Source organism: Loxodonta africana, chromosome 4 (genome assembly GCF_030014295.1).
Source record: "Loxodonta africana isolate mLoxAfr1 chromosome 4, mLoxAfr1.hap2, whole genome shotgun sequence".
NCBI lineage: Eukaryota > Metazoa > Chordata > Mammalia > Proboscidea > Elephantidae > Loxodonta > Loxodonta africana.
Window position 1 is genome coordinate 64,061,283 of NC_087345.1, and position 12,558 is coordinate 64,073,840.

General features: G+C 36.7%; 1 protein-coding gene across 2 annotated transcripts in view; it reads left to right on the plus strand.

Moving 5' to 3' along the window:
- The window catches only part of ZFC3H1 (zinc finger C3H1-type containing), a 62,908-nt gene that overhangs the window by 34,704 nt on the left and 15,646 nt on the right, over positions 1-12,558 (plus strand). The window contains exons 13-22 of one of the 2 annotated variants that reach the window (XM_010598864.3): positions 312-486; positions 731-862; positions 1,399-1,941; positions 2,028-2,137; positions 8,102-8,233; positions 8,336-8,457; positions 9,279-9,401; positions 9,591-9,710; positions 10,639-10,822; positions 12,149-12,335. In XM_010598864.3, coding sequence (XP_010597166.1) covers positions 312-486; positions 731-862; positions 1,399-1,941; positions 2,028-2,137; positions 8,102-8,233; positions 8,336-8,457; positions 9,279-9,401; positions 9,591-9,710; positions 10,639-10,822; positions 12,149-12,335 — 1,828 coding nt within the window. The remainder of the gene's footprint in view (positions 1-311; positions 487-730; positions 863-1,398; positions 1,942-2,027; positions 2,138-8,101; positions 8,234-8,335; positions 8,458-9,278; positions 9,402-9,590; positions 9,711-10,638; positions 10,823-12,148; positions 12,336-12,558) is intronic. The other variant, XM_003405206.4, reaches the window with a different exon arrangement.

The following is a 12,558-nucleotide window of genomic DNA, read 5'->3' on the forward strand; positions in this document are numbered from 1 at the left end:
TTCACATGTATAATTCAGTGACATTAATTACAGCATTGTACATTTACAGTGAGTTTTTCAGCTGCAGCTTGTATTACTCAAGTTTAAATGACTTTTTTTAAAAAGATCAGACCTATAGTTGTTTTCTTAAAATGTAAACAATGTCAGTTTGAATGCATGTGTGGTTGATGAAACGTAAGCATACCCATTTTGTTAAATTGCCACCTGCATATCATACTTTTTAAAAATAAGCTACTGACTACACAATTTTTTCTTACTTTGGTGGTGTCAGTTAGTAGTTTTTCTAACAAAGTTTGTTTTTTCCCAATTAGGATTCTGTTGATGAAAGATGAATCAGTTTTAAAAAATCTCGTGCAGCAGGAAGCGAAGAAGAAAGAATCTGTTAGAAATGCTGAAACAAAGATTACAAAACTTACAGAGCAGCTTCAAGCAACTGAAAAAATTCTTAGTGTCAACAGAATGTTTTTGAAGAAGCTTCAGGAACAAGTAATTTTTTTTTTTTTTAATTAAAATAGTGTATTTTATATTTACTGCACATTTTTGGGTCCAATTTTATATGAAACAAAACCATAAACTAAAGCCTTCAGGATAAGTATATATTTTCATTGAGACATATATTGGAATATTTGCATTTTCAGTTGAATATTCTAATTAAAACTGCTGTTTTAAGAAGATACTTTCTCGCATAAGGTTTTCATTTACATTTTCAGAATAACCACTGTGTTTTCAGATTCACAAAGTTCAACAACGTGTTACAGTTAAGAAAGCTTTGACTCTAAAGTATGGAGAAGAGCTTGCTCGTGCGAAGGCAGTGGCTAGTAAAGAAATAGGAAAACGTAAGCTGGAACAAGATCGCCTTGGAGTAAGTTGCTTGTACAGCTATTTTATTTTTGGAAAACAAATTTTTATGATACTTTTGAGGGTGAGAGGTGTATAAAATAACTCAAAGTTTTCCTTGTAAATTCAAAGAGAAGATCGAAGCTTTGTTTTTAAAAGACATCCACAGTAAAAGAAATTTTTTTTTTGCGTAACTGTTTTGTTTTGGAAACCCTGGTGGCGTAGTGGTTAAGTGCCACGGCTGCTAACCAAAGGGTCGGCAGTTTGAATCCGCCAGGCACTCCTTGGAAACTCTATGGGGCGGTTCAACACTGTCCTATAGGGTCGCTGTGCATCGGAATCGACCTGACAGCTCTGGGTTAGGTTTGGTTTTGGTTTTGTTTTTTGGGTAGGTCATAGATTAACCAGCAAGACTATTGGAGGCTTACGTTAAACTGTTTTATTCTGCTTACTGATTGAGTTTTGTAATGTCATAATTTTATTATAGAGATGGCACAAATACCAGAAATTGTTTATAAAATCATAATGATGTAAAATACTTATATTATTTTCATCCTCCAGCCAAACAAAATGATGAGACTGGACAACTCTCCAATTTCAAGCCCAAGAAAGCATTCAGCAGAACTAATTGCTATGGAAAAAAGACGATTACAAAAGCTAGAATATGAGTACGCCCTGAAAATTCAGAAATTAAAAGAAGCCCGTGCCCTTAAAGCAAAGGAACAACAAAATACTGCCATAGTTGTGGAAGAGGAATCTGAATTTTCTTTACCTCAACCCTCACTTCATGATCTGACGCAAGATAAATTAACCCTGGACACTGAGGAAAATGATGTTGATGATGAAATTTTGTCTGGTACAAACAGAGAACGAAGAAGATCTTTCTTAGAATCCAATTCTTTTACTAAACCTAACCTTAAACACACTGACACACCTAACAAAGAATGCATAAACAAACCTACTAAAAATACTTCAGAAAAACCAGAACTTTTTCTAGGGTTAAAAATTGGTGAATTGCAAAAATTATATTCAAAAGCTGACAGCCTAAAACAATTGATTTTAAAAACTACCACGGGCATTACAGAAAAGGTTTTCCATGGTCAGGTAATCAAACATTTCATACTTTTTTACAAAATCTGCAATTCACCTTAGTCTTATTTGCCCTATGAAATTATTGTTTTGTTTTGCAGGAGATTTCTGTGGATGTGGATTTTGTCACAGCACAGAGTAAAACAACAGAGGTGAAGCCATGTCCTTTTAGACCCTACCATAGCCCTCTTCTAGTTTTTAAATCCTACAGGTATAAAAGAAAGATTAAATAAGCTTGAATTTCAGGATTGCTGCTTGGTTTTTAACAATACAGCCTTAAGTATTTGATGAAAAAAAAAAAAGTTGAATCATAGTCACTAAAAAACAGACTTATCTTTTTAAGGAAAATAAAAATTGTCTGTCTGAGGAGCCCTGGTGGCACAGCGGTTAAAGTGCTCAGCTGCTAACCAAAAGGTCAGCAGTTCAAACTCACCAGCCACTCCGAGGGAGAAAGATGTGACAGTCCACTTCCATAAAGGAAACCCTACGAGGCAGTTAAACTTTGTCCTGTGGGGTCACTATGAGTTGAATCAACGGCAATGGGTTTGGTTTTTTTGGGCTGTTGCTCGACTTGAACTATATCAGGAAGTGAGGTTAAGCTCACACTTAGGTTTTTTAGTTCTTATTAAATTTCCATTTCTGGCTATGGATGGAAATGTGAAGTCTGGAATGCTGTGTGTTTCCATGATTTTAGGAAAAATAACGAGTCTTTTGAGATTTTTTTTTTTTTTTTTACTATTACCAGGGCCAAGGAGTGCATCAGCCACCTTCATAAAACTTGGACTTTCTCACATGATTAACTTTGTGGGAGATAGTCTTTTTTCTTTTTTTAAATTTGTAGAACTTGTGAGGCTGCATAGTGGGTGTGATTTAGTCATAAAATTGTGAAGCACTTCTCAGACAGTGTAGACTTTTTCCCTGGCTTTTTGTGTTGCTGGTAATGTGTGTTGTTGAGTTAGGTGTATGCTGTATACAACAGAATGAAACACTGCCCGGCCCTATATCATCCTCATAGTCATTACTGTGTTTGAGCCCATTGTTGCAGCCGGTGTGTCAATCCATCTCATTTAGAGTCTTTCCCTTTTTCTGTGTCCCTCTACTTTACCAAACATGTCCTTCTCCAGGGTTTGATCCGAAATGATAACATGTCCAAAGTATGTGAGATGAAGTCTTGCTATCCTCACTTACAAGGAGCATTCTGGCTGTACTTCCTCCAAGACAGATTTGTCATTTTTCTGGCAGTCTGTAGCATACTCAGTATTCTTCACCAACATCATAATTCAAAGATGTCAGTTCTTCGGTCTTCCTTATTCGTTGTCCAGCTTCTGCACGCATATGAAGGGATTGAAAATACCATGGCTTGAATCAGGTGCACCTTAGTCCTCAAAGTGACATCTTTGCTTTTTAACACTTTAAAGAGATCTTTTGCAGCAGATTTGCCCAGTGCAATATGTCATTTGATTTCTCGACTGCTGCTTCCGTGGACACTGATTGTGGATCCAAGTAAAATGAAATCCTTGACAACTTCTGTCTTTTCTCTGTTTATAATAATGTTACTTATTGGTCCAGTTGAGAGGATTTTTGTTTTCTTTATGCTGAGGTGTAGTCCATACTAAAGGCTGTGGTCTTTGATCTTCATCGGTAAGTGCTTCAAGTCCTCTTCACTTTCAGCAGGGAAGGTTGTGTTATCTGCATAATGCAGGTTGTTAATGAGTCTTCCTCCAATCCTGATGCCCCCTTCTTCTTCATATTGTCTGGCTTCTCCAATTATTTGCTCAGCATACAGATTAAATAAGTATGGTGAAAGGAAACAACTCTGACACACACACCTTTCCTGACTTTAAACCACTGAATATATCCTTGTTTGGTTCGAACGACTGCCTCTTGGTGTATGTACACGTTCGTGTGAGCACAATTTTGTGTTCTGGAATTCCCATTCCTGATGTTTTCCATAATTGTTATGATCCACACAGCGAATGCCTTTTCATAGGCAACAAAACACAGGTAAATATCTTTCTGCTATTCCCTGCTTCCAGCCAAAATTCACCTGACATCAGCAATGATATCCCCCGTTCCATGCCCCCTTCTGAATCTGGCTGGAATTTCTGGCAGTCACTGTCAGTGTACCGCTGCAACCGTTTTTGAATTATCTTCAGCATACGTTTACTTGCATGTGGTATTAATGATATTGTTTGATAATTTCTGCATTCTGTTGGATCACCTTCCTTTGGAATGGGTGCGTATGTGGATCTCTTCCAGTGGATTCGCCAGGTAGCTGTCTTCCACATTTCTTGGCACTGATGATTGAGCAATTCCAGTGTTGCATCCATTTGTTGTAACATCTCAATTGATACTCCATCAATTCCTGGAGCCTTGTTTTGCACCAGTGCAGTCGTATTTTGAGTCGACCCCTTCCCTTTAGTACCATTGGTTCTTGATCATGTGCTATCTCCTGAAATGGTTGTATGTCGACCAAATCTTTTTGGCACAGTAACTCTGTGTATTCCTTCCATCTTTTCTTGTGCTTCCTGCGTCGTTTAGTATTTTGCCTGTAGAATCCTTCAGTATTGAAACTCTAGGCTTCAGTTTTTTCTTTAGTTCTTTCAACTTGAGAAATGCCACATGCATTCTTCCTTTTTGGTTTTCTAACAGCAGGTCTTTGCACATTTCATTGTAATATTTTACTTTGTCTTTTTGAACCTCCCTTTAAAATTTTCTGTACAACTCTTTTACTTTCTCTCTTTTTTTTTAATTTTGTACTTCAAGTGAAAGTTTATAAACCAAGTCAGTCTCTCATACAAAAACTTATATACACCTTGCTATATACTCCTAGTTGTTCTCCCTGTAATGAGACAACACACTCCATCCCCCCACTTTATTTTCGTGTCCATTCAGCCAGCTTACGCCCCCCTCTGTCCTCTCATCTCTTCTTCAGACAGGAGCTGCCCACATAGTCTCATGTGTTTACTTGATCCAAGGAGCTCACTCTTCACCAGTATCATTTTCTATCCCTTGGTCCAATCCAATCCCTGTCTGACGAGTTGGCTTTGGGAATGGTTCCTGTCTTGGGCTAACAGAAGGTCTGGGGACCATGACCTCTGGGGTTCTTCTAGTCTCAGTCGGACCATTAAGTCTGGTCTTTTTACAAGAATTTGGGGTCTGCATCCTGCTGCTCTCCTGGCTCCCTCAGGGGTTCTCTGTTTTGTTCCCTGTCAGGGCAGTCATTGGTTTTAGCCGGGCACCATCTAGTTTTTCTGTTCTCAGGCTGATGTAGTCTCTGGTTTATGTGGCCCTTTCTGTCTCTTGGGCTCATAATTACCTTGTGTCTTTGGTGTTCTTCATTATTCCTTGCTCCAGGTGGGTTGAGACCAATTGATGCATCTTAGATGGCTGCTTGCTAGCGTTTAAGACCATAGACGCCACTCTCGAAAGTGGGATGCAGAATGTTTTCTTAATAGATTTTATTATGCCAGTTGACCTAGATGTACCCTGAAATCATGGTCCCTAAACCCCTACTCCTGCTATGCGGCCTTTGAAGCATTCAGTTTATACAGGAAACTTCTTTGCTTTTGGTTTAGTCCAGTTGTGCTGACCTCCTGTACTGGGTGTTGTCTTTCCCTTCACCTAAAATAGTTCTTATCTGCTATCTAATTAGTGAAAACCCCTCTCCCTCCCTTCTTCCCTCCCCACTCTCGTAACCAGAAAAGAATATTTTCTTCTCTGTTTAAATTATTTTTCGAGTTCTTGTAATAGTGGTCTCCCACAATATTTGCCCTTTTGCAACTAATTTTACTCAGCATAATGCCTTCCAGATTCCTCCATGTTATGAAGTGTTTCACGGATTCATCATTTTTCTATATTGATGTATTCCATTGTGTGAATATACCATTATTTATCTATTCATCCATTGATGGGCATCTTGGTTGCTTCCATCTTTTTGCTGTTTTATACAGTGCTGCAGTGAAAATGGATGTGCATACATCTGTTCGTGCAAAGGCTCATATTCCTCTAGGATATATTCCAAGGAGTGGGATTGCTGGATTATATGGTAGTTCTATTTCTAGCTTTTTAAGGAAGCACCAAATTGATTTCCAAAGTGGTTGTATCATTTTACATTCCCACCAGCAGTGTATAAGTGTTCCAGTCTCTCCACAACTTCTCCAACATTTACTATTTTGTATTTTTTTGGATTAATGCCAGCCTTGTTGGGGTGAGATGGAATCTCATTGTAGTTTTGATTTGCATTTCTGTAATGGCTAATGATCATGGGCATTTCCTCATGTATCTGTTAGCTACCTGAATGTCTTTTTTAGCGAAGTGTCTGTTTATATGCTTTGCCCATTTTTTAATTGGGTTATGTGTCTTTTTGTAGTTGAGGTTTTGCAGTATCATGTAGATTTTAGAGCTCAGACGCTGATTGGAAACGTCGTAGCCAACAACTTGTTTCCCAGTCTGTAGGTAATGTTTTTACTCTTTTGTCGAAGTCTTTGGATGAGCATAGGTTTTACTTCATCATTTCTTGTCTTTGCTTTAGCTAGTGTACATTCGAGAACAAGTTTCGTTGTCTCTTCTGACATCCATTTTGGTCTTTTTAGTGACTTTTATTTTCTTAATGTATGATGTCCTTGATGTCATCTCACGACTCCTCTGTTTTTTGGTCGTGTTCAATGCGTCAAATCAGTTCTTGGTATGGTCTCTAAATTCAGGTGAGATGTACTCAAAGTTATACTTTGTCTCTCACGGACTTGTTAAAATTTTCTTCAACTTCATCTTGAACTTGAATATGAGTAGTTGATGGTCTGTTCCATTGGCGCCTGGCCGTGTCCTGACTGGTGATACTGAGCTTCTTCATTTTCTCTTTCAACAGATGTAGTCAGTTTGATTCCCATGTATTCCATCTTTAAAGTCACCGTTTATGTTGTTGCAAAAAAGGTATTCCTATAAATTGATCGTTGGTGTTCCAAAATTCTGTCATTTGATCTTCTGTGTTTTTGTCACCAAGGCCATATTTTCCAACTACTGATCCTTCTTTGTTTCCAACTTCTGCATTCCAATCAGCAGTAATTATCAATGCATCTCGACTGCATATTTGATCACATTCAAACTGCAGAAGTTGGTAAAGATCTTCAGTTTCTTCATGTTTGGCATTAGTGATTGGTGTGTAAATTTGAAGAATGGTCCTATTAATCGGTCTTCGTTGTAGGCGTAAGGCTATTATCCTATCACTGACGATGTTGTGCTTCATGATGGAAGTTGAAATATTCTTTTTGACAGTGAATGTGATGCCGTTCCCTCTTCCATTTGTCATTCCCGGCATAGCAGACCATATATTTGTCCTATTGAAGATGGCCAATACCAGTCCATTTCAGCTCAAGCCTTCCATTTTGTTTTCTACAACTTCTAGTTTTTCTGCTTTCATACTTCATACATTCCATGTTCTGATTATTAATGGATGTTTGCAGCTGTTTCTTCTCATTTTAAGTTGTGCCGCATCAGCAAGTGAAGGTCCCAGAAGCTTTACTCCATCCGTGTCATTAAGGCAGACACTACTTTGAGGAGTCAGCTCTTCCCCGGTTGTATTTTGAGTACCTTCCAACCTGAGGGGCTCATCTTCCAGCACTGTATCAGACAACGTTCCACTGCTATTCATAAGCTTTTCACTGGCAAGTTGTTTTTCAAGTAGATTGCCAGGTCCTTCTTCCTGGTTTATCTTAGTCTTGAAACTCTGCTGAAACTTGTCCACCACTGGTGATCCCGCTGGTATTTGAAATACCAGTGGCGTAGCTTCCAGCAGCATAGCAACGCACAAGCTACCACAGTATGTCAAACTGACAGATGAGCTGTGGGATAAGGTATACAAGAATTAAAGAAAAAGAAAACAAAAAAACTATTTCCACATGACGACATTCTATATAATTGTTGGTAGTATGTACAAGAATTATATATAGTATTTTGTTACATAATGGAAAAACACCACTTTGTTTGTTTTCTATTTCAAATGTTGTATTGTCTGAGTGTTTAAGTGTCTTGTCCCTACTAATTGATATTCTAGCAATTTTCTAGAGTTAACTTTTGTTATTAAGTGTAGACATTTTAACTGAGAATCAGAATACTCTTAGCTTTCTGAGGTGTGTTTATGGACTGTAATGTGCCTATCCACGTCTGCTCTCCGTAGATTCAGTCCTTATTACCGAACCAAGGAGAAACTTCCCCTGAGCTCAGTATCGTACAGTAACATGATTGAACCAGATCAGTGTTTCTGCCGCTTTGATTTAACAGGAACATGTAATGATGACGATTGTCAGTGGTGAGTAGTGTTTGTGAACATTTTATAATTTAAAAGGCAGTCTTGGTTGGTTACCTTTGACATGTAAATGATTATCTTTTCTGCATCGTTATTTTATTTTAGGCAGCATTCACAAGACTATACGCTTAGCCGAAAGCAGCTCTTCCAGGACATTCTGTCATATAATCTATCTTTGATTGGTTGTTCAGAGGCGAGCACTGATGAAGAAATTGCTGCTGCAGCAGGTTTTTAAAGACCTCTTGTTCTTTCTCATATGAAAATTCGAATTTAGGGAATTTAACAATTCCCAATTCAGTTGTTGTGTGTATCTTTAAGTACCTATTATAATCCAACACATTCACTTATGGCACTTTATCTAGATCAGTTCAGTACAGTAGCCACTAGCCACGTGTTGTAATTTAAGTTTAAATTAATTGGAATTAAATAAAATTTAATGTTACTTCCTCAGCCACACTAGCCATATTTCAAGTGCTCAGTAGCCACGTGTGGCTAGTGCTTACCAACAAGACAGCTCAGATGTAAGATATTTCCATCTTTGCAGAAAGCCCTTTGGACAGAGCTCATTTAGATAGTTTGATTTATTTAGAGGAAAATACTAACTTATTTCCATAGAAATTTTACTAATGATTTTAATACTGCTGAAAGCATAGATTAGTATCTGACATTGTGGGCAAATATTGTTAAACTTTTTTCTAGGTTTGGTGCCAAATATTAAACCTTAAACTACAGATCTTTTGGAAGTAAGGGAATTAGCACACCCCGAATGATTGAGTGTGATATCACTGAATTTACTTAATCATTCCTAATTTCGAACTTTAACTTTTACATGTTTAGTTTATTTCAGAAGATGCTTTTTGTCAGCCCAAATTGGGTGCATAATATGGCAGGATTTCTCAGAGTAAAGACAATGAAGGCGTTGCCCTCTAGAAGGCCATGGGTGCTTTTGACTAATACCATACAGTTTTAATTCTTAAACTATTCTTTACTTTATACCCTTTAATTAGCCCAGCCTCTGTAATGTATGTCTTTTATACTTTTTATGAAGATGGCATTGCTCCTATTTCAGAAAAATACGTTGAGAAACTCTTTGGAGTAAACAAAGATCGAATGTCAATGGACCAGATGGCTGTTCTCCTTGTTAGCAATGTCAATGAAAGTAAAGGTCATAGTAAGTATATATGTATGCATTTCTCTAAAAAGAAACTTGTAGTTTCTTTATGACAGCCAACTTTTTGGCATTATGTTCTCAATATAACATTCTAACAGAGTAATTGCAGTGCTTTTTAAGTAGTATGTGAGTAGCCTTCAAAACTATAAAATGCTAGTTTTATCAACTAACATATTTTGCCTATGTTAGCACCTCCATTTACAACCTACAAAGATAAAAGAAAGTGGAAGCCAAAGTTTTGGAGAAAACCTATTTCAGAGAATAGCTTCAGTAGTGATGAGGAACAGTCTACTGGACCAATTAAGTATGGTAAGAGGTTTTGTAATTTAAGATGCAGAATTTTTAAGTTGTGAAGTTCCATCTTTGTTTAACACTTTGCTAATCTCTTGGTGTATTTTCTAGCCTAGTTTTCGTATTTATTTATTTTAGGCAATGTAGTTTTCATTGAGTAGGACTGCGCTTTATGTTGCAAAGTGTTTTGTATTCATGGCCCCTACCCGATAAATGCAAGGCCCACTCCATAGTAAATGTGATTGCTCAAGCTTTGTCAGACATACCTGAGTGGGCAAAGGGGAGCAGCGCTGCCTCCATTTGAGAACCACTGCCTGGCCCATGTGTTTTTTGAAGGCAGATGCTCTCTTTCTTTTAATTTGTGAGTCTGTGTTTCCTGGCATATAGTAGGATCACAGAATGAATGAATAAATGAATGAGCAAGGTAACGTATGTATGAATACTTGATTGTGGAGTGCACCTTACATTCTAATCTCACGCTTACATAATTATTTACTATTTGTGGATTAGCAAGTACCCAAGAGACGAATACTTGCTTGTGCTTGTTTACATTAATGTAAAAATTTTTTTCTAGTTTAAATCTGGTGGAATAAATCAATAAAACTTAAGTCTTCAAAAATTGTAACTTGGTCTGACAATTTAATGAATATGAATTTTCAGGTTTGTCACTTACCCTTAAAGTGGCGACATCATACTTCCTGGTTGTCCAGGGCAGTCCTAGTTCAAAACCGTTATCCTGATGTAATTTTTAATAGCACCCTTTTTACTCTCAGACTGTTCTGGTTTGGACAGTAAATTACATGGTTGCTGTGCCTTAAAGCTGTGAGCTATTACATGCTAACAGAATCCTTAGGTTTTGAGATCATTTTAAAGGCGAGGGCTAATTATTATTTCCTGTGTCTGCGGATTAGAGAAAGTGTGACGCTAATGATATTTTTCCTTATAGCCTTCCGTCCAGAGAATCGAGTAAATGTTCCAGCTTTGGATACAGTTGTCACTCCAGATGATGTCAGATACTTTACAAATGAGACTGATGACATTGCTAACTTAGAAGCAAGCGTGCTTGAAAATCCTTCTCATGTACAACTTTGGCTCAAGCTTGCGTACAAGTACTTGAATCAAAATGAGGGGTAGGTCAGCTTCTTCTAATCTTTGTGTGAACTGTTGCACATTTATATTTTTATGTTTGAGGTTTATTTCACCTATGGTAGTCAGGTTTCCTTCCTAGTAACAAAGGAGGCTTTGTTTTGTTTGTTTTTTTTTAACAAAGCTAAAAGCATTTTATTGTTTAAAAGCTATTAGAAAAACCTTAAGATTAGATCTTGAGTCATGTGCATGGTGCAGTGTATGAGTAATGAATATGCTAAAGTTTTTAACTCTGGTAGGTTTTATTTCAAAGTAGAAGTTAAAACAGTGAACTCTGGAAGATGTATAGATTACTTTTTTTTTAAATCGAATAGTTATAGTCTTATAATTATGATAAAATAATAGTGGAGCAGGTTAAATTTCATGTTAATTTTCAATTGGAAATTTAAAACTTGTAAAAAAAAATAAGTACCTTGAAATTCTGTTCAGTTGATTTTTTGTGTGTGTTATAGTATATGTATTCAAATTAGGTAAATAGTAATTTGTTTCACAGTCTATAGCTCCTGTTGTACAATTGTATTTTTAACTCTTAAATCAATGATTCTACTTTTTGATAGTAGAGATAAGCCAGGAATAATCTTTTTAGTATCATAATTTTATTGTTATCATAATTTAAGTGGTTTGTTTTTTTAAGGCTACCCTGATATGTCTGTCTTAAAATTTAGTATAAAAGCTTTTTTAATAAGACAGCACTGCAGATTGCAATGTATCACACATGCCTGAATATGGTGCTTATTTAGCTTTCTTTGTATGTCATGTCCATGTTAATGGGATAAGTTACAGTGTTTTCTTTTCTGACTCATTTACTGAATGAGGGCCAAAAGAACTGTACTTTATTTTATGAACAGGATCATGAGAGAGAATTATCTTCTCTAAGAGATAGCAAGTCCTGACTTGAAAAGAACTATTATATTGAAAGCTTTTGATATTCTGTACTGGCAGTAGCTGGCCTTGAGAAAGAGTTGTTTAACTTTTCCTGGACCAGTGTAAATCATAAAAGGTATTGCTGAATATGGACGTAAAGCATATTTGAAGTTGATAATCTAGTGTGTTTTATAACACTGTGTTTTTATCTGAGGTAAATGCTCATTGAACATTCACTTAAGAAAAATTGTGGAGTCTGTGGGAAATCGGGACCTTTTTTGGACAGATGTAATTTAAAATGCTAATTTGTTACCCTTTGTCGTAGGTGATCCTAGCTTTTTGAAAAGTTCCAATTGAAAATGAATTAAATAAAATTGACCAAGTATATCAAACCTACTTAAAAGTATTTTTTAAAAAGTGTTACTGCCTTTTCTTTAAACATGTAGGCAATGTTCAGAATCCTTGGATTCTGCTTTAAATGTTCTGGCCCGAGCATTGGAAAACAACAAAGACAATCCAGAAATTTGGTGCCATTACCTCAGGTTGTTCTCAAAAAGAGGAACCAAGGAGGAAGTCCAAGAAATGTGTGAAACAGCTGTTGAATATGCTCCCGATTATCAAAGTTTTTGGACTGTGAGTAGAAAAGACAATATAGTTCTGTGTGTGTGTGTGTTCATAATTCTTTGGGTCATCTTAAGTACAGAAATGTAGCTTAATAGATCATATGTTTTATCTGTCTTTGTCTACCTGTCTATCTCCTACTTTCAGTTTCCAGTAACCTTACAGCCACTCCCTCTGGGTCAAGTTTAACTAAGCAAGGAAAAAAAATTTTCAAAAGAGGCTTTTTTTTTTGGTT